The sequence below is a fragment of the Amblyomma mixtum genome, chromosome 9 (genome assembly GCF_055824585.1).
Source record: "Amblyomma mixtum isolate Tamu chromosome 9, ASM5582458v1, whole genome shotgun sequence".
NCBI classification, from domain to species: Eukaryota; Metazoa; Arthropoda; class Arachnida; order Ixodida; family Ixodidae; genus Amblyomma; species Amblyomma mixtum.
In genome coordinates, this window is record NC_143020.1 from 51196593 (window position 1) to 51218660 (window position 22068).

At 47.0% G+C, this 22068-nt stretch overlaps 1 protein-coding gene and 1 pseudogene across 1 annotated transcript; one reads left to right on the forward strand and one right to left on the reverse strand.

The window, feature by feature from the left end:
* Nucleotides 1-1301: 1301 nt before the first annotated feature.
* LOC149328965 (kunitz-like toxin PcKuz1) lies at nt 1302-5364 on the reverse strand. The gene is made up of 3 exons (XM_089560951.1): nt 5295-5364; nt 2581-2610; nt 1302-1462 (listed from the first exon to the last, which is right to left on the reverse strand). The coding sequence occupies exons 1-3, from the start codon at nt 5362-5364 to the stop codon at nt 1302-1304; spliced, it is 261 nt and encodes an 86-aa protein (XP_089417077.1).
* Nucleotides 5365-13370: 8006 nt separating this feature from the next.
* Nucleotides 13371-15640, forward strand: LOC149328966 (uncharacterized; annotated as a pseudogene).
* The last annotated feature ends 6428 nt before the right edge of the window (nt 15641-22068 follow it).

A 22068-nucleotide genomic window follows, 5' to 3' on the forward strand; every position in this document is an offset into this window, starting at 1 on the left:
TTATTTCTACAACAAAATACATTGAAGAATCGAGGATGTCCGACTCACCAGCACGGTTACGAGTGAACATTCGCCCACGCTAGGGCAAAGGGGAAAACTCCGAGGCTGGACGGGAGAATTGGCGGGAGCATGTTCCGACACGAGGCGCCCGCGGCGAAGATTGGTGCGACGCGTCCGCGTAATTCCCCGATGCCGAGCAGAAGGGAGCAGTCTCTCCCCCCTCGCGCGCGCAGCAAAACGCCATCCGTGGCGCTGGTGTCGCTGAGACGCGAGCGCCCTTCGCTGTTAGTTAAAGTAACACAACTGAGGCGGGTGCCTTGCGGGGGAGCTAACCACAGTTGTGATGCAATGCAGGAAAGCGAACAACGGGGGGCGAGTGCGTCCCCACAATCTTCACGTGGCGCCGTGTCCATAAGTTCGGTGGTGTGTCTTCGTGCAAAAGTTATCAGGACACCGCGTTCATGGCAAGGGCCACCCTTCCTCTAATGGCTGTATGGAATGAGAGCCATCTAAACATTGCAACGAGTGCGGCGAAGAGACTCTCCCAATTGCGGTTGAGGTTGTATAGAATGTATCCGAACCCAGCCTTCCACTTTCTCTTATCACCGAAATTTAACACTCGACGGCACTCCTCTCCTGGTGGAACGGGTGTCGACTTGTCCGCGAATTCGTCTAGCAGTGCCCGAACCCCAACTCTAACCCTCGCCTCCAGCTGTAGTCCGCCGTGTTAAACATATAGAGATGATATCGCAGCTAGACAAAGGGTCAAGGAGAGAGCTGTGTTTCACATAGCGACAACACTGTTATTCCCCTGGTCTTCACTGGAATGAAAGGCTATCAAAATGAGAGGACGCCCATTGGTGGAGGTTTCCTGTTGAATGTGTGCTTAACCGGCACCGCTGTCAAAGCATGTGTGTTTCATCTGGTGCACTGCTCAGTAGTAAAGCTGACTGGCCACAATGGAAGGTGTGGTTTTCATAATAGTACAGATGATAGGCCGCATACACCTTTCGGTAAGGATATTTTGTATCGTCGACATGTAAGCTTATGGACGCCCCTTCCTTAAAATTCTTATTGAAGGGCATTCGTCACTGGCAGATTTCCACTCCACCTCGAATTTAGAATGACAGTCAGATATTTCGTACTGCGCCTAATATGTCACCAGCGTGGCACATTGACGTCGCGCAGCAACTAAACATTCAATGTAAACATTTTTTTGAAACTTTTATTTCTTCATGCTATCTGTGTTTTTGGCCTACTCGGATCCCAGAGAGCAGACAGCGAGCTGCATGTTATTATTTTCACAGGCAGTTTTTTTCGCATTCATCCTGCTCTTGGAAATTGTTGCAGTTTGGGCAGCATCCTCCCCATTTGAAGGGCTCGCATTTCCTGGTTGTAGAGTTGAAATAGTACTTCGGCTCAAGCGCCTTGCATGGTCCAACTCTTTGAGGTTCCTCGCAACCTGCATGGAAGAGCCACCAAGATCTCGGCATAACTCCACAACTTTGTCATGAACGCTCACACACATATTTCTTTCCTAATCCCGCTCTACATCTTCCATGGTAAGGCCCTTAAGAAAGAGAGTCCATGCTTACTGCAGTGGCGTGCCACTGCTTCTGTGTAGCGGTATCATGTTATTGGTCAAAAATTTATAATTGCCTTTTGATTTGTCGTTTTTAATTCACTCTGTTACTTCCCACTAATGCTACACAGTTTCAATACTTCAGCAGGATTAATTAGGCTCTTGTGCATAATTAAAGGCAGCTCGAAATGACCAATTTAGCTCTGCAATCAAATATTTTGTACAATATATAAAGCTAAGGAGACCCCCCATTTCCTAAACATTGTTTTGGCTTGATTGTTTTTATTAGAACCTGCTTTTTAATCGGCGACAAGTACCAATGAACGACATTTGGATGCAAAACTTAAAGTGCGCAAAAGTTTTTTGCGGTTTTCCGTGGTTAGCTAGATCTCCGCAGAGAGAGCATTGTGTATGAACAATTCTATGATACGGTTATGAAATCGCATATTGCAAACTTCCCTGAATACGTAACTAGAAACAGGCAAGAATTTTAAATGGCGCATAAAATGTACAGTATAAAGTAATCTACGTAGTATGTATAGTATTTGTTTAGTATATAATATGTACATCCTTGTTTTTTCGGGATTTTAAACTCCCAAGCCTGTCAACCAACCAATTTTCCGAGGTTGTAATATTAGGAGATTGTGCCGACATGTTTGTTTGCTGAAAACATTCCATGAAAACTGTTAATCATGAATTCTGCACAGGACGTAATGCTTGTTTGCAAGGAGTGGCCGCCTTCTGCTTTCCACGCTTCTTATTCAGCATTCTAGGTTCGATAAGCGAGTTTGTGCTTCGTCTTCAACCCCTATATTTGAAGAAATGGTAGAATTTCTTCCCCATCCTCTCAACACACACGCTCCCAAAGTGCCAGTGTACTTCTTGTTTTGCGCACAGATATTCTGTATAAACTGAACAACATTGATTAGCTCGAGAAAGTTGAGAGAATTCTAAAACAGAAACCATATAGCAGAGAGATATAAAACTTGAACACATACCGTCTGGATAGGTGCATTTCGGAGGGTCCTCTGAAAGAAGAAATTCATAATTTGTTTGGAATTAGATCGAGCTTTGCGCTGTACTCTTTTGTAAACAAATGAAAACTCGCACAATCAGCTAAGTAGAGCAAAATTTGAAGAGCGGGAAATTTTTTAAACATTTTCAAATGCAAAAAGACTACTGAGTTGGTGGAGCGCATATCTACCTAAATACCTGAGCTCCATTGACATACTTCACAAAACTAGCGTTCTGTATTCTGGGACTCCTCGGGTATGGCTGCGCCAAGAGACTTGCGGCGGTCCGGGGATGCCTTGTAGGTGTCAGCTGTTGATACTTGAGCTTTACATATCGTACACATATCGTAGGGTGCATATACGCGTATATATGTGTGTGTATATATATATATATATATATATATATATATATATATATATATATATATATAGATGAAGAGACAATTATTGTAGTTTTCTAGCAGGGATAGGCCACTAGAGTGGTGCAGATTAGCTTTTTAAAATGATCCAGACGTGCACACAACTGTAAAACGGTAACTTACTATGAGCAGAAAACGTGGAGAAAAGTACAAGGGAGGGACAGAATACGCAGACGACGGAGAAAAAATACAAAGGAATCAGCACGAACGGGGATGGAGGATTAGCGGTAGCGCTATGAAGAAGAAACTGCACAGGAAAAGCGGCAAACGAAAACCAAAGGCGCTCCTTCAACGCCGCAGTGCAAAGGCGTCGGCGCTGAGCATACGGTGGTGACGGTGGCGGGTGTAATAAAGTGTTCCCATGAGAAGATTTGCTGAAGGGCTAACAAAAATACGAAATGTGATCCCTTAGAGCGTGTGGAGGCGGTGAATAAGGTAACGGTGTCCAAGTAAGAGAAGACTTTTAAGGCTTGGTTTTCAGCTTTGGTACACAGATGAACACCTCGGAACACCGTTTGGAAGAAAACACGATGGTCCTCGTAATGATATTGATACGCATTTAACTGAAGAGGTATGAGGCAGTCCCAAGGCTGGGACGCATGTTTAAGGTACCAAGTTTTCTCCCCGCTACGTGTTCTGTGTCAGTCTCCATGCTTACTATCTCAGAGGCTGCTCGAATAGAGGGTGACGGGGAGAGCGTATTTGTGGTGCCAGCAACTACCCCAGCCTCTGTTCGAAGTGCCCTGTACGGTGAACCTGCCATAAACTGCACTCGAATAGCAACTGTTATTTGTGCATTCTGCAGTGCGTGTATCCTTTCCAGTGTTTTGTGGTGTGCCCAGAGTGCGGCTACGGTACATCCTTGCCGGTTATGCCTCATTCCGCGCTGAAAAAGCCCACGTACAATATTTACAGTATTTTTTGCTTTAAGGTTTGATTTCAGGTACTACGTCGGGTGCATTTTAGCAGCCTCTTCCCAACCCCTACAAATACTGGTATGAAACAATAAAGATGCGTGCTATCCAGTCGAAACATCAGTAAACTCCTGTTATGTTGTAGAGTGTGTGTCTGCATATTTTATCATTATGTATACATACATATATATGTGAGGTTGACAAATGCTTGGTTTAGGCAGTGATTTATTTCGGTTTGACGTTTTCAGCAAAGCTTGTCCTTCTTCTAGACTCTGGATAATATCCGCGGAGCCGAGACTCGAAGCGTCGAAATGGTTGAACAAGTGTTTTGTTTGTGAACCCTCGAATATGGCCCATGTGGTTAGGTAGCGGGAGCCTCAACTAGGTGGTAGAACACGTACAACGTTCCGAAGGGACACCCGACCATGAAAGCGCTTTATGGTGCATTTGTCTTGAAAATTATATCTTCTCTTCAAAAATACAGATTTCGCGCGTGAGTGGGATTTAAGCTCGTCTTATTTTTATGTTTTCGCATTATGTTCTTTATTTTCTTCATCTACTCGCAAGTGGGAGATTTCTCATTTTGGATGGTTTTCGTACTCAGCAATAGAACGCACAAAAACAAGCAATACAGGAAGCTGAAAACTAAGCACCATTACATCACAACCACGGGATCAAATCGTTACTTATTACCGATTATGGCATATTTGCTATTTCTATCGGATTGCCCCGCCGCGATGGCTTAGTGGTTACGGTGCTCGACTGCTGACCCTAAAGACGCGGGTTCGATCCCGGGCGCGGCAGCTGAATTTCGATGAAGGCGAAATTATAGAGGCCCGTCTAATGTGCGATGTCAGTGCACGTTAAAGAACTTCAGAGGGTCGAAATTTCCGGAGCCCTTCACTACGGCGTCCCTCATAGCCTGAGTTGCTTCGGGACATTAAACCGGAATAAAACCATTTCTACCGGATTATAGTTATATGAGATATTCAGAGCGGAATGAATTCTAGGCTCATTAATAGCTCAAATTCGTTTTCTGTAACATTTATGGTGCGTCTTTCTGATATTCTCAGTCATGTTGCTTTTCATTGGTCTTTAAATATTGTTGCACCTTTCCTGACTGCTATTCATACCAAAAAAACGCAACTGAGGAGTGATGTAGGACGTTCCGCTTTTGAAGCGGTCCATCTTTTGTGGATTATTCAGCCAGAAAATAAAATCGTGGCCATGAGAGAAAAACATTGCACTTGAATGATGAGTTTTCGAAAAAGTTTCTCAGTGCTGATAATTTACAAGATTTTTCGCCTGCAATGTCCATCTCTTCTTAAATGCGGACCACATACAATCCATGGAAATAATGTCTTACCACACTCTTGGCAACTTGCAAGGGCAGCGAGGAAAACTGCCACGATGACTGAAGAGAATCCGGCGTTCATGGCTTCTGCTGCAAGAATTGAAAACCCTGGCGAAAAGCTTCACCTTTTATACACTGAACGAGCGTCCTCGTAAAAAGCAAGAATAAAATAAACGAATAAACGAATAAAATCAAAACGTTTCTTTATGGGTGGTATACCTCCGCTCTGTTTTCCCACGTGCGGCCGGGTACTTCTAGTACCAAACATACAGAGAGATATAGCCAGTAGTTCTTTCAACCCCGAGCAAAATGTCAAATTCAACAGCAACATAGCACGTGGGGTAATAACTTTAGAGGAAAGTGAGCACTGCTTCAATGTCAAAGCCCTAACTCTTTACCTGGTAGACGTAAAGGAATATTTCAGTAACATAGCCGATATTACTGTGTTTAAGCCATTTCAGCCTCGATGAGGTCAACGTGGGGGCACATGAACTGTAAATAGAAGGAACATAGACTGTTGCCCAAGGGCTTTGAACTAAGAGCCAAGGGAATGTTACGATACTGTCGTTGATAACGTGGCCGCTCCTCGGCCATGTTTCGCTGCTCCAGCCTTTCCTCTGTGGCATTCAAGAGAACCACGCAGCGCCTAATAGCGCTGCTTTGCTGGTGCCCGACGTAGATACGGTGACTACAAAATTCGGAGATGACGTGAAGATAATGCTTGGGTGACGTGTCTGAGGTTGACGCGCGAGAGCAATGATAGCGTTTATTGTTGACAAAACATAAATCAACTACAGCCCGGTACATATTGCGGCTTACACAGGCACACGTCAAGTTCACAGCATGGCGCCCAGGCTCAAGGTGGGACACAGGGTTTGCAATGAACACCTGCTGCCATCTGTCGAGTAGCTCGTCAAGTAATAATGGTGACTGCGATGAGCTGCCACCTGACTTCCTGGTTCATTTTTCTGATCAAAGTTGATGTTGATTCCCCATTCCAGAAGTAAGGAACTCCAGGGTGGCACTAGGCATGGGCAACAGGCAAGCAAGCAAGTAACAGGAACATTAGGCATGGGAGCAGGCAAGCAAGAAAGTAACAGGAACAGTATGCAAAAAGAGTCAAGGGAAGCATGGAGCAATAAGAGAAGTAGTATCAACAATCGAAAAGAGCACAGAAACGAACAACTTTTCCTAATCCACTTCATTGTCCTAGAGATGGATAGGCACTCTGCTGGCTGATCGCACTAGTACCGTTTTTAGAGGTGGAGAAGTTACAGTATCTAAACCATTAGGCGATCTTCTGGCCGACTACACTAGTCTGTGGGGTTCGGAGGGCTAAGCACACGAAATCAGGTCTTGCTTATGAAGTGGAGACAAACTTAAAGATGCGTCCTCTATGCACTTCGCAGTCAGCGTTGGTAGGGAAAGTTTATGCGTCAGAACATGAGCAGTACTTAGCTGAACAGCGTGCTGAGTGGACCAACTTCAGATGTAGATGGCATAAATGTGGCAGGCATAAGACATTCGAACAGGCAATAGAGACCTTTTAATCCAGGCACAAGAGTGCGGCATTCCCACCCACCACATATCAGAGAGCATACCGTAGCCTCTAAGCTTGTAACTAAGAAGCAGCAGTCAGCAGGCATTGCTTCTAATCTTTATTCTCGGCCCTCTTGCCTTTCCTCGAGAAGAGCAATATTCTTCTACTGTTGCCCCTTATTTCCTTCCGTTTCCACTCTACGCCGCGTCTAAAAGCATCGCCCCTCCTCGCGCTTTTTATCTTTGTTTATTCTTTCTTTGAATCATTAAGAAGCTTTGCCCTCCATTGTCTCTATCAGCACTGCACTGAACGTCGGAAAACAAGAAATGCAATATTAGATTCCGCAGCCGCGATTCGACGGAGACAAAACGCCCCAGGCACCTGTGTGCAAGTGACATGTCAGTGCACGTTGACGATCTCCACGTGGTCGAAATCATTCCGGAGGCCTCCACTACGCACTTCCTTTTAAGCAGTAGCTTCACTACTAGAGGTCTCGAGATAACACCGCCGTGCATTGCCTATCACCTTCAAGGCTCAGCCAAGGTCAAATCTTCAGTTTATAAGTTCGGAGAACCGGTGGATGATCAATAGTCATACCAATGGTCAATCAGTTGGACAGGTCAAGGGGACAAGGTCAATGGTCGAAGTCATTTCAAGGTCAAGTCGAGGTCAAATCGAGGACGCGTCAAGGTCAACCACAATTCGGTCACGAAATTGACTTTCGGCTCGCCGAAGAGCCTAAACGCGGCGTTTCCGTGACAGGGCGTACGTCACGCCATCTTTAACCAAGTCTATAAGAGAAGGAGCGTTGGCCACGGCCGGTCTCGAGGGGGGCGCGCGCTCTTTCCTACGGCCTTCGCATTCGCCGCGGAAGCAATGGGAGTTTTTCTCCGGGACTTACGCCGTCCGCCGCCGCTAGGGGCGCGACGACCCCACCGCTCGCGATTGCTCTCTCCTCGCCTGCTTCTGCGGCGGCAGCCGGTGGTCGCCTGGTTTCCTGCTGTTTTCCGCTGCTTTTCGGTGAACGATTCACCAGAACGAAAGGAAACAGAAAGCAAATGCTCTATCTGCATGTCAGCCAAGAAGTTCACACGTAAAAGGAGCTTTTATAGCAAAATTCGGACGTTAGTATCCGCGTCGTCTGGCTCAGGGCTGAGCACTCCAACCACTCAGCCATCGCGGCGGATTCATACAAGCCGCATTAGGTCCTGCCAGAAACCTACATGCGTCTCGGGCACAGCATCATCCATCGTTCTTGGGTCCGTTACGAAAGCAATTGTTGCCAGTTTAAAATCCGCACGGCCTCAATCATTTTCACGGAGGACAATAGAGAGATCCGAACCAGTACATTGGCGCCTGGTCGGTCAGTTGCAATCACCATACGGTAGATCAAGGAGAGGGCTGAGTCGGGCTGGTTGGTTCGTGTTGAATGGTACGGCAAAACAGCGCTGACGGACGGTACGGAAGAAGATGAGACAGACACATGCGCTGAACTAACAACCAAATGGTTTATTGCGAAAGAGGGGTGCAATATAAAGCATAGAAGGGAAAACTGCAGTGCAAACATGACAAGGCATATACATTCGGGATATCATCAATGATTAAGAAAAGCGATCTCCTGTGGGAATAGAGTCACCGATGGTTGGCTTACACATGAGTTGCCTATTGTGTGAATGTGAAAGGCCTCCGATATCAGATGACGCGCCGCCGATAGGCCAGACTCAGAGTGTGAATGATGCCCGTGTATGCTGCAGCTACATCTGCCACGCAAAGCCGATTGGGTAAGCGATGCCATGCCGCGTGGCTGGCTGGGCCAGCGAGGCCCACCACATGACTCTAATTGAAACTGCAGATCGCTGCCATTTGTTAATCACAGCCCTGTCACAACGCTGGCCCTGCCTCAGGCCCATCACGCTTTTGCTTCTACTTTAGATTCCGCTGGCACGAACTAATTGGCATTGTTGTCTTCTGGCGCGCGATTCTCCTGCGGTCATCTGCAGTTTCAATGCCGCCATATTTATTGCTTTCTTTTCGTCTCCAGACTGTCATGAATAGGCTGTAGCATGGGGCTGGGAGACACTCTGGAGCTGGCTCGGCTATTTCTTTAAAACTCAACGAGCCACGCCGCCGCCCGCAAGGTTTTACTCCCGAGCATCGTGTGCATTCCGCGAAGCCGTTAACGCACTGTTAAAGCACGAACACATGCAAGAAAACTGCGCAAAGACAAACACGCAACCAGGACCGCTCTAGCCACACTCGCCCTTTAACTGTCCGACTTCGGGACATCTGATCGTTGTTGCGCGGTGCGCTACTGAACTGCCACATTTCACGCCCCTCTTCGCACTCCAGGGGTCCGTGTGTCGGCTCTGCTTTGAGGCCTTCGAAGGCCTTGGGTCTTCGCAGCCCGCTGACCTCCGTTCCTGCAGTTTACTGCGTTTGTTTTGAAACAAACCCATTCGAACGGCGCCGGGTAGGCGGCTGCACGATGAACACGTGCACAAGAGCCCGCCAACTTGACTTCCCTCTTACATTTGGTTGTGCGAAACGCAAACGTCACTTGTCGGTCTGCGCTTTCGCTGTGTTTTCTCGAGGCTCGCATATTTCTCCCTTGGACTTGGAGTGCACGCAAAGAGCTCTCACCGCGCTATGTGTCTGCTGACAGCGTTGTGTTTTCTGTCGTGAATGCTGGACTCGTTTCGACTCGTTCCTTTCACGGATTAAGTGCTTTGCTGTGCGACGGTGTGGACTGCTCACCGTTGACCGTCCAACGCTCCGATGTTGTACTGCTGCGTACCGCTGTGCAAGTCGCAGTTGGGTAAGACTCAGGGCGTTTCTTTTCATCAGTTCCCGAGTGATTCAGAACTGTTTGCAAAGTGGCTCAAAAACATCTCCAGAGAAAATTTCGTCTTCAACGACAAGTCGGCATCGAGTGTAGTTTGCAGCCGCCATTTCCTCGCGAGTGACTACGTTTCAGGGTGCCGCATAAGAAAACTCTTGCCTGGTGCTGTGCCAACCGTGTTCGATGAGTACCCGTGCTACCTGGCGCCAAGTGCGAAAAAGCCTCGCAAGGAGCCTGCAGACAGAACTTGTGCGCCTGGTCGAAAACCAAGTAAGCGCAAAGCGGAATCGCAGGAAAGTAGGGACATTTCTGAACTGCCAGATGTTTTTGCTGCAAAAAATCCTAGCATCTCGACACAGACTACAAATAATGAGGCAAAGCGAGCAAGCGGGTATGTATCCCTAATTGGAAGGCTTCGAAAACAGGTTGCTTACCAACGCACAAATTGCGGCAAGATCCAGCAACAGCTTGACGCCGAAAGGAAAATTGTCGCCTTCTATCGCGGGAGCAGTAGGCATGCGTCAGTTAAGAGAATTGTTGGTGATGCCGGAAAAGGGGACAAAAAAGCCATCTTTCTTTTGCATCAGATAGACAGCTATGGGCAGAAGAGACCAGCGTATCCAGAAGAGGTAATCAGGGAATGCGTTGTGTGGCGCTTTCTTTCGCCTAAAGGGTACGACCGCGCTCGGACGTCTCCGCTGCTTACGCTTCCAGCCAAATGCACTCTCCAACGTTACATGGGACCCAGCCCAACGTCATCAGGGATGAGTGTTGCAATGAGGGAAAGGCTGACTTATGAAGCCTCACTGCTGAGCACCAAGCAGCATATGGCCACGTTAATAATTGACGAAGCCAGCATCAAACCAAAGTGCATTTATGACAGAAAATCCGATGCAGTGTTCGGCTTCCGAGACAAACCAAACAGTGACACGTCTTGCAGTTCAAAGGAAATTCTCTCAAACAGAGTGTTATGCTTTGTTCTTCACGGCATCTCCAGCTCTTACAGAATTCCCTGCTCGTATTACTTTACTAAGCAGCTGAGCGGTAGAGACCTATATGCGTGGACAAAGGAAGTGATAGCCGCCGTCGAGTCATGTGGCTTTTTGGTTGTGCGCATCGTGACGGACAATTATTCTTCCAATACCACGATGTTTAAGCTTATGGGCAATGGCTGCCTGTCGACAGTAGTGAAGCACCCACACGATCCTCATCGGGTGATTTTCCTAAGCTTCGACCCCTGCCATATTCTAAAGAACATCCGGAGCCAGTTTCTTGAACGCGAGCTGACAGACGGTTCAGGTATCATCTGCGGCGCGTTTGTCCAAAAGCTTTACGAGCACCAGAAAGGAATGACAGTCAAATTGGCGCGCAACCTAACCAGCAAGCATGTCTACCCGACGAACTTAGAAAAGATGAATATGCTGCGGGCTGTGCAAATATTCTCGCCGCAGGTAATAGCAGCAGTAGAGCACCTCCAAGAGAACGCAAAAGGAGACCCTGCCCTTTACATCTTCAGAAAAGTTAGCTCCACAGTCCATTTCATGAAGACAGTGAAGCAATGGTTTGATATTCATGACACGACATACGCCGGAAGCGGTAAAAAAAGGCCGATTACAAAACCAGATGACTCTCGGCTGCTGTGGCTAACCAGTGAGTTCACCTCCTATATGGAAGGCATACAAGAGACTTCCAAGGCATTAGGAAAAAGCACTTTCACCGAAGAGACCTTCCAAGCTTTGCTCTTCACTACGAAGTCTACTGTACAAACGGTAGAATTCCTCCTGAGGAGAGGCGTCAGCTCCATTCTCACCAGGAAACTCAATAGTGACCCCATTGAGGCTCTCTTCGGGAAAATAAGAATGATGTGCGGAGGAAATGACATGCTGGATGCGAGAGCTGTAACAGCGGCACTTGACCACATTGCCAAGACTGAGTCTGCAATTGGCAACAGAGTAAATATACCATGCGTCGACGCCGAAGAAATCATTTCCACTCTGCCGAAAGCAGTCTTTGAAGAACTGAAGCACTTCAAGGAAGCTCCTGTCACTTCATCGCCCTCTGTCACATACTCTGGTTTGACTTACGTCGCTGGATACATTCTGAAGTTAATCAGTGACTTCGGATGCGACGCTTGCGACATCCTTCTTCAAACTAGCGAGACGAGCGGCCCTCTCTACACTCTTCTGCAAGGCCAAGATTTCAGTGGACTGCACTACCCAAAACCAGAGTTTGTTGCCCTCTTGGATAAGGTTTTATATTTCTTTGAAAAAACTGTCTTGCACCTGCCACGCACAAATGTTCTGGAAGTACTTCAAATCCTCATTCAGCCACACCTTGAAAACTCACCTTTGCTGAGTTGTCCAGAAGGAATCGACAACAGCCATGCCATAAGGTCTGCTTCTTTAATATCTGAGAAATTTATCAGAATACTTCTTGTTAACTACACCAAGAAAGTCACCGACAGGAACGAGAAGCCAGCTAATTATGTGCATAAACCGTCAAGGAAGTTTTTCAGACTGTGAACTTTCCTACCGCCGGTCGTACTTGTGTGGATATATTGCGGCTACAGTTTCAAAAGAATGATTTCTTCTTGTTTTTTTGCCGTTCTTCTCACTTCTACAGCGTTGTTCATGCCTACTTCTTTGATGAGAAGTTGTTGATCAATGTACTAAACCAACTAAACCTGTAATAGATGTGAGCAAGTCGCGAGACTAGATATGTACAGCATTTCAGAATGTAAAACATATTGAAGTTATGGATATGAACGCTCTGCATTGGACAACTTGCATTTAGCTGTGAATAAAATTGTTTTCTTTTCCTGCGAAACGAAAAAGGCAGCGCTTGAGATTTCATGAGCTATATTTAAGCTTCGAAATCCTTAGGAACCGGTGACGCAAACGCTACAGGTCAATTATCTGCACACTGGTTAATACCTGTCAGTGGGCGAACTGATGAGGCTGATAGATTTGTTTTTGTGCAAAATTTAGGGGCAAGAAATGTTGAAGTCAGTTTAACCGACCATGCGGTCATACTGAAGGAGAGCACGCGCTGCAGCGTGGTAATTATTCAGTTGTTTTATAAATCTCAGATGTCAAATCGAGGAGGCTGATGGCACGGTCTTTGAATAATGCATAGCGGTGAAATATCAGGAGCCGACGGTTACTGCTCACGCGGGACAGACTTGGAGCGGGCGCGCATCCTCCTTTCGCGTGAACGGCGGAAACAGCGGCGGAGCGGTGGGGCAGTGGCGACCTCACCGCGGTGCGGTGGGCGGCGGCAACAGACCCCATTGCGAAGGCCGTAAGAAAAAGAGCGAGCGCGGCCCCCTCGAGACCGGCCGTGCGTTGGCGCGCCTAGGAATAATACCCCTGTTACACGGACACTTTAATGGCCGTCAAGGAAAACGGCAGTTGGCTGTAACGGCCGTTAGGTGGAGTTATACGGCAGCGCCAGCGCCGTTGGAAATCCAACGGTGATTGACATCAACGGAGCTCGCCGGTCTCTGTTCCGCCGCCGTTTCCGTCCATTTCGTCGGGGAGTAGGCAAGATGGCAGCCCCCAGCAGCAACGCGCCCCCGCTGCAGGCAAGCGCGCCGGAGCAAAAGCGCTTTGTGTGGACAGCGTCACTGAGGCATTTACTGATTAACTTGTGGCAGGACCACCTGGCCAAACTGCGAGCGCAAAAACACAACGCGCCCGTGTACTCAAGAATGACGGCACTCTTCAATCAGCTCGCAAGCGAAGAATGTGGGCACGCTGTGTGCGTGACTGTCAAGCAAATAAATCACAAGATGGAGAACTTGGACCAGGCTCACAAGTAAGTTACTATGAATTTATTAGTGATTTTTCAGCCGACATAGGGCCTTGTCAGGCATGTTCAATGAAATCTGGCGCGCCGCAGGGCCGGACGTGTGTTTCAATGCCACAGCCAACGCCGAGTTTTGCTTGACATGAGCTCGAACGTGACTTTCTCGACGCTTCGGGCTCATTGTAATGTTCATGCAGCAATGCAGGAATAGCGATCACAGCTTAGCGTAGTACAATTGGTTATAGTATGTAGCCGTTTGCCGTAATCTAGGCATGGCCAGCGTAGCCTGACAGAACGTATTTGCGCTGAGAAGTGTGTTCGATCAGAAAGAAAAACGTACGTAGGCCAGACAGGACGCTGCCTGAACGATGGTGCACGGGAACATAGGTTATCGCTAACAACGGGGGAGGGATCTAATTTGGCAAAGCATTGCCTGTCGTGGAGTGACTGTCGGCCACGGCTTGATGAGATCAGAGTTCCGGGCAAGAGTCGCGATTCAATCGTACGAGAACAGTTATGGAAGCTTACTTCATAATGAAAAGAGGAGATGCCTGTATAAGTGATTCTTAGATTGTACTATTCAATAATGAGGTAGCCTTTCCCGATAAGATGATCTAAGTTCAGGCCTTGGTGTGTCACTGATGGCCACATGATGTATCCTTGCGCTGATCATGCTCAATGTGCATTCTTTCCTCATTTTTCCTTGAAATACGTGCTGTGTCCTTTGAATAAAATCAGTTGTAAGTTTTCGCTCGTCCCGTACCCTGTCTTGTGTGTGTGTGTTTCGTTCAACTGCCACGTCTGAAGTATTGAACCAACTAGCCCAACAACACGTTCTACATTCTCCCAAACTTATGTCTTGACATTGTCTATAGGCTAATAACTTGTATCTTGACTATCAGCTGATTATTGATCGAAGCCTATTGAGCTCGCATCGTAATTCAACAGCGTTGTCCTTGGTGTTTGTCTCTTCGCCTGTGTTTTTAACTTACAGCACAAGGAGGTTCATTGTACTTGGCAGTTTGTACTTGTGCAGAAAAAAAAATTCATGTTCATCTCTTACGACATAAAGAAGTGACTCTTAGCTGTACTTTGTTTTTATTTCAGAAAGGGAAGCACTGCTGGCACTGGGTCGGCTGCAGCTCAGTGCCCATTTTACAATTGCTTCACACCTTCCTTGGAAACCTTCATCTGAGTGATAAAAGCCTGGAATAGGAGAGCTTTCAGGTGCAACATTTGTTTATTTTGGTTCCATGTAAACACTTGAAATGGACTGACAAACCGAAATTGTTTTTTTGCTGGCCAAGTTTGTCGCCGGAGACGGATGGCAGCAAAGTTCAGAGAATTTCATGTTACTGAAACTCATGACATGAGCATAAGGCATTGTTGTGTTCAAGACTACTAAAAATGCACAGATAACTTCAATAAGCGTCACAGTCTATGTAGCATCGAAATCATTGCCTAACATTTGCGACATACTGGATGGCACAATACTAAATACTTTTCTTGGAGTTAAAAAATAGGGCGAGATAGGTAAGGATGGTTATGTTACAAAACGGTACCAGGGTAGGCTGTGAGCTTTAGGGTGTACCAAAACTCTTTTAGAGAAAACGGCAGCTATTACATAAAATTCTGGTATATTGAAATCTTTCTGCACGTTATGTGTACCACTTCCACTCATCATGCAACGCAGTAATAATCAATTAGAAGCAACATTCGGTAACTTTCCGTTCTTCTTCTTTTCTTGAGCTGGACATGGTGGAACGGCTGCCAGAGGGTGGTGAGATTATTGCCTCACAGCCACCCTCAGAAGCGCCGAGCAGCCTAGACATCACAAATGTCGAGGCCTCGACCAGCGAGGCGTTGACCAGTCTGGCCTCGACCAACGAGGCATCGACGAGCCAGGCTTCACCACCTGCTGCCTCAGCCGAGCAAGGCCACACACGGAAAAGGCGACAGCCGACATCATCAATGGAGAAGGTTGTGCTGCTGCTGTAAAGGCAAGAAAACCGTGCCAGAAGGATGCCCAAAAAAGAGTATAAGTTGGCCAAAGAGACGGTCAGTCTCCAGAAGGAGGCGAATGACATTCACAGCGAAATGGTGAGCGTTATTCGCCAGTACTTTGAAGGCCGGCAGGAGCGTCAGCCTGAATGCCCAGAGAACGCTGAATAAAAAACCAGTGTGCACACGTGCTCCAAAAATTGCCACAAACTTGCCCAGTCTTTCACGTTGAGTTCATTGTTCACAAATACATGCACAAAAACCAAGCTTTTCAAAGTAGTCATGGCTTCATTGAACAAATCGGACACTTTCACCTGACGAGCTCACTGCGTTGCTCACACAAACAGGATGCGGAAGCTCCCCGGCTGCTGCTTCAGCACTCCTCTGTGTGTCGCACTGATCACGCATGTGTTCCCATACATTGTGGAGGATGCAACAAGCTCGGACAATGCTGTTGACATTGTCAATATGACACTCAATCATCTTCAAGACCCTGAATCTAGCCTTCAATCTCCCAAAGGCATTCTCAACAACACGCCTCGCTTTTGAGAGAGTGTAACTGAACGTTTGCACTGTAGGGTTGCTTGCACTCATGTGTGGGAAAGGCTTCATCAAGTGACGCTGCAAAGGAAAGGCCTGGTCACAGAGGAGGAGCGCTCCTATTGGCATCCCGTCAATATTTTGGGTTGGTAGAGTGAAGAGATCACTTCCTACTACACCCGGGAGTATCGAGCCTCTGTACACTGCTGCGTCATGATTGCGCCATCGAAACCCTACATTAACAAACATGAACTTGTAGTTATGTTCATAACAGCAAGCAAAATTATGCTATACCAGCCCTTTTTGTTGTAATATTCCTGCGCGTTTTCTTTCGATGACGAGACTTTTATATGGCAATCGGCCAGCGCGCAAAAGCCCTGCCGAAAGCCTGTGCAGGCTTCGAACTCTCGCACGTGGTCTCTAACATTGTTCAGTGACGGAAACCGTACAACCTGGGGCTCGAGAACATCTACGACAACATCACAAAATCCGCGGAAGATCAGGTTCACGGATGGCCGACCCACGCCGAAAAGATGCGCCACAGTCCTTTTCTCTGCCGATGGGGCGAGTCTGTATAGAGAGAGGGCGACGCGCTGGGGTAGGGGTATGCAAGCTCGCATGTTCGTATCCTCCCGTGTTAGTGAGGGACACGAGCTCACGATGAATGCAAATGTGGAACAGGTCACGCGAAAGTTGGCCTTCAAGTCTTCATCCGACAACGTCGGCACGGTGGTGTGTTACCAAGACGGTGGTCTGGAAAGCGTCCATCCACTCCTTTTCCTGGCAGACATCGCCACAGCGAGTGCTGCGAGGCTGCGACTCCGCCTCTCTGAGGCCTTCCGCTTCTTCTTGACAGACCCTTTCTGAACGCGCACAGCTTGCAGTTCAGCCCTTTTTGCTGACAACAAGGCCTCGTAGTGCGCAACCAGGAGAAGCAAATCGGACGGACGATCACGGTCGCATTCATGAAGCGGCCGGGTATGCGCCATTCCACAGCTCTTCTCGGGTTCGCATCGCGAAGTCGCAAAACGTTCAACACAGCACCTGCTGAATTGCGCAGACGGTCACTCGCGATACGAATGACAAAAAGAAATGCACAGTGGTGCTGCGGTTAGTACAAGCGATGGAACGTGAAATGGGACACTCCACCACATTGAAACCACAATAAGCAGTACTGTAGTACCACAACAAACCAAGCCATTCCGCAACGCCATAAATCGTATTCAATCGGCAAAATAAGCTTCTCCGCTTGTTTTGCAAGCAACTCTTGCAAATATTTAGAAAAACACACTTTACAGCAGGAAGCCGCGGTGGCTCAGTGGCTATGGTGCTCGGCTGCTGTCCCGAAAGACGCGGGTTCGATTCCGGCCGCGGCGGCTGAATTTCTTTGGAGGAGAAATTCGAGGCTCGTGTACTGTGCGATGTCAGTGCACGTTAAAGAACCCCAGGTGGTCGAAATTTCCGGAGCCCTCCACTACGGCGTCTCTCATAGCCTTAGTCGCTTTGGGACGTTAAACCCCATAAACCAACCAACCAACACTTTACAGCATGTAGCGCAGAAAATAATTAGAGAAACAAAATTTTTTTGAGTTGGCGATGTAAAAAGTTCGTGTCACGTGATAAATCGCCGAAACGGAAGTGAACCGACCGAACATGTAAAGTGCCGTGTGAGCGCAGCCACCACAGTTCCGTTCCCACGGCCATTACGGTGTTCAACTGCCGTTTGCGTTAACGGCCGTTGCAAGTGCCCGTGTAACAGGGGTATTAGTCTACATGCGGTGTTCAGCCCCGCCACGGTGGCTCAGTGGTTACGGCGCTCGGCTGCTCACCCGAAAGACGCGGGAGGCGAAATTATAGAGGCCTGTGTACTGTTCGATGTCAGTGCATGTTAAAGAACCCCAGGTAGTCGAAATTTCCAGAGGCCTTCACTACGGCGTCCCTCATAGACTGAGTCGCTTTGGGACGTTAAACCCCAATAAACCAAACCAAACCAAATATGCGGTGTTTACGTGCTAGGCCATGAGGTTACGCCCTCCTAAACCAGTAGATAACTAAAGCAGCACCGGCGCGCCTGGCACGAAGTGCACATATCGTGTTCACGTGCTAGGCCGAGCCGTCAGGGCTACAGCAGAGCCGCGCCTTAGCACGAATTCCACAAGTAGTGTTCACGTGTTAGGCGCCTGAGCGGCAGTGCGCCTACGCACGAAGTCCCCATGGGCTGTTCACGTGCTAGTCCGTGACGACATGCGTCCAGGCGCGCATAAATAGCAGCTGTGGAGTATCCTTGCAGTCAGAGCCATGGAGTCCAATAATGAACAAGGGTGTCTAGGTTCTAGATACAACGGGCACTTGCCCTTGTCGGGCCCCATCTAAGCTAAATAAGCGTTTTAGCCTAGAACTGACCCAGTTTGAACCAAAGCATACAACTCAATGTAGTACTTACTTTGATCTCGTCATACATACATTAGGTTGGGGCAACCTATCAAGAAATAAAATTAATAAGGGATCTCGTCTTACGGAGAGAACCAATCCAAGCCTCGCTTAATGTTTCGAAGATTTCCACCAAGACAAAGGTCTTTACCGACAACCACAGTTTAATCGTAGCTCTCACCAAGAATCATCAACAATAAAAGGCATTGCTGCACGTTAGAAGTGTGTTCATTAGTTAAAGAACGAGACAGTTTAAAATCGTTAACCTCGCTTTAGCTTTGGCTAAACCCACTGAGAAGCGGTAGCTTCACGATGGTTTAGCTCCAAAATGCGAAAGAAACGGTCAACGAACAGAAAAACAAGGCTTTGCCAGGCTGAAGTATCGTGATGCTGCGCCTTCTATCTCGGTTTAAACAAAGCTAAAGCACTATCTATTTTGTTATTTCATTCCCTTCTTTATCTCTTCCCTTACGCCGCAGTTCGGTTATGTCAGACAGGTTCTGCGTCAATTCCTTTGTTCAAAACCAATTTCCAGTTTCAATATTCTATTAGTTCACACTGATCGAATCACGAATGTTACTCGAGAAAATTTCTGTAAATAGTATGAAGCACAATAGATGGCCTCTATATGCAGCCATTAACGGCCTCAGTGGTAAAAATTAATATGCGACTGCTCTGCACGTTAGATGTGAGCTGCACGGTGACGGTTATGTTGCAGAAAATAAAGACCTGCGTTGCCATGTGCTCTGTGGTTTCATGTATGAATCCCTCAGCTAAGCTCTGGTGGAAGCGATTATTTCAAATTGTAAATTTACTTTGCTTTTCATTATAGTTTATATTATAATTTATCGCCTGTTTTCTCTCGTCGTTCCTTTCATGGTCATATTCCTGGACTTTCATCTCCTACATTGTCTGATATACATCTGTGGTTGATGTAGCTTAGTGTATTCAGCGTTTTTTCCGGTTAACTGTAAAGTGTGATGTGTTTGAACGTTTTTTTGCTGTTCCTTATTTTTTTATGTTGCTTTCTGCTAATATTATTTTGTAAAGCGTCGCACGCGACTTGCCGCTACCTGCCAGGCGCTGCCATAGAAGCCCAATGAGGCTTCGACAGGCCTGAATCTGTAAAATGTCTTTGCAGTGCAGAATAAACTGATTGAGTGATTGATTCATTGCTTGATTGATCCATTGATTGATTGATTGATTGATTGATTGATTGATTGATTGAAATGAGCCTCGTGACTAAAATGTCAGTGTTATGTGTTTCTTTCGCACTGGGCTCAGGACTGTTTTCAACTCTGCGTAACAACATCGCAGCGTGTGCATGCAGTGCTCTTTTGCGCAGAACATGATGCGTGGTTAAGTGTTGTCAAAGAAGAAGATAAATAAAAGCGACATTTTTAAAAAGAAGTTGTTACGGGCCTGTTTTTTTTATTTTCAATTGCAAATTTTTGGTATTTTCATTTGTTATTGAGCCGCCACGATGGCTCAGCGGTTACAGCGCGCGGCTGCTGAGCCGATAGACGCGGCTTCTTTACCGGCCGCGGCAGTCGATTTTCGCTGGAAGCGATATTCTAGTGGGCCGTGTACTGTGCGATGTCAGTGCACGTTAAAGAACCCCAGGTGGTCAAAATTTTCGGAGCCCTTCACTACGGCGTCTCTCATAGCCTGAGTCGCTTTGGGACGCTAAACCCCATAAACCAAACGAAACCATTTCTTATTGGCTCTAAAACGCCTTGACTTCTTGACATTAAATTAGGCTTTAATAGCGATAGCTGTTTCTACAATTTTCTTGACTAATGGTTAGCTGCTGTACACATAGTGAGAAGCTGAGACAGCGACAGGAAGTGACGACTGCTGCGCCATTGTACTCGGACATGCGGACAACAGCAGGTAGTCTTTGTCGATGCCGCAGGATTGTCGATCCCACAGGGTCCCACAGTATTACGACAGGATTACGCGAAGCATGCCTATGGTCGTACAGCATTAATGAAGCTACTACACACGATACTGCTACTATTCGCCGCGCTCGCGATAGAAAGCGGAAACGACATGCCAATGACGAGTACATGTGGGGCGGAGGGGTCGAGGACTCCATATAAAAGGTGCATGCACTGGTCGAATCGAGGAGTGGGCGGTGCTCGCGGATGAGGTCGACAGAAGCACTAACAGTCAGTCCCTGGGACTGCTGCAAACACCGCTGATGCGGTATTTTAGAAGGGTGACTTAATGTAAATTGTTACATACATGCTTAAATTCGTAACATTCACGATTCCTGCGTAATGATATCATTGAAATTGTACAGCTCGCAGTATGCGTAAACAATATAAATTTTATTCAACTACTCAGCTTACGCTGCCAACCTATGAACGGTAAGCAATTTTGGGCGTATTAAATACGCCGGTCACATACAAGAAACCCAAGCCTTACTTCTGTTAAAGAAGCCAACCGCACTCAGACCTGGCAGCACACAGGAATGTTAACATTCTGTGATGTTAAACAATGGCAGATTGTAATTATCTAATCATTCAAGATAATTAACTAGAACACACGAGCAAAAAACACCATTCCACTAGTGGGATCCGAACCCATAACGTTCCCATTCAACGTCCGGTATTCTCCGAACTGAGATACGGTGACGGCTTTTCCATCTGATTTCGAGGGTATATATGTTGCCTGTAACTAACCTTGAGGGTATTCACCAGCTCCACCCTCCTCGATATACGGCAAGTGTAGTACATCCTATATTGTCCGGAGTGTGACTTAGAACATCATCGAACGTAACGGCACCAGCTTAGCGAGAACGCTCTTATGCTACTTAAGGCATCCAGACTGCCAGAACGGAAGCCCTAGCTAAGTTACTGCATAGCACGTAATATGTCCGCTGCTATGGTCCGAGGCTGCATTGATAAACACTGTCACGGCCAGGTGCAGGCAACGGAAATATCCTCGAAAGCAGAAGATTGCACAGCGGTCGCCTTAGCTTAGTTATAGCGCCAAACGGAAAATTTGGAGGTCACGACTTCGGATCCCACCAGCGGCATGTGCTCGTTTTTTTCTTTTGTTGTCTAATAATTTATCACTACGTGATAAAAGAATTACACTATTAATCTGCTATCGATTAACACCACCAATAAGAAATAGAAACATATCACTTTCCTCCTCGGTATTGGTGGCTGCTCAGTTCCTTTTTATGTATTGTAAAGACGATGAGGAACATCCTGGTTAGCGGCGGCATTGCCATCGCTGCGCGTGCTGTGTGTGCGCTTTGGTTACATATGAAACATAAGGATCGGTACGGAAAAGCAAACAAAACACTAGAGATGGGCAACAGGCAAGGAAGGATATTAACAGGAACACTATATAACTAACTGTCCAATGAATACGCACAATTTGCGAACTAATCTAAACAATCGTAAAATAATTGGTATGGTTTTCAGTACATAAACACAGTAGACGTGCGCAAGCGTTCGCTTAGCCTGGTTGGCTCATGGTTATGCTTTCCATTGTCATCGAAAAGCATGGCAACGTTCGTAGACTCCGGTTTAGTATCGACCGAGTTTAAAGTGAACTCATCTGTTCGCGCCGCAGATGGATGTTGATGATGAGGGCGTTGTCCGATGCACATC

Excerpts from the sequence above, each read along its gene's own strand:
- LOC149328965 (XM_089560951.1), bottom strand. The coding sequence starts at position 5,364 with ATGAACGCCGGATTCTCTTCAGTCATCGTGGCAGTTTTCCTCGCTGCC. Across the intron at positions 2,611-5,294 it reads TGCAAGTTGCCAAGAGTGTG|AGGACCCTCCGAAATGCACC; the intron begins GTAAGACATTAT and ends TTCTTCTTTCAG. Across the intron at positions 1,463-2,580 it reads GAAATGCACCTATCCAGACG|GTTGCGAGGAACCTCAAAGA; the intron begins GTATGTGTTCAA and ends TCTTCCATGCAG.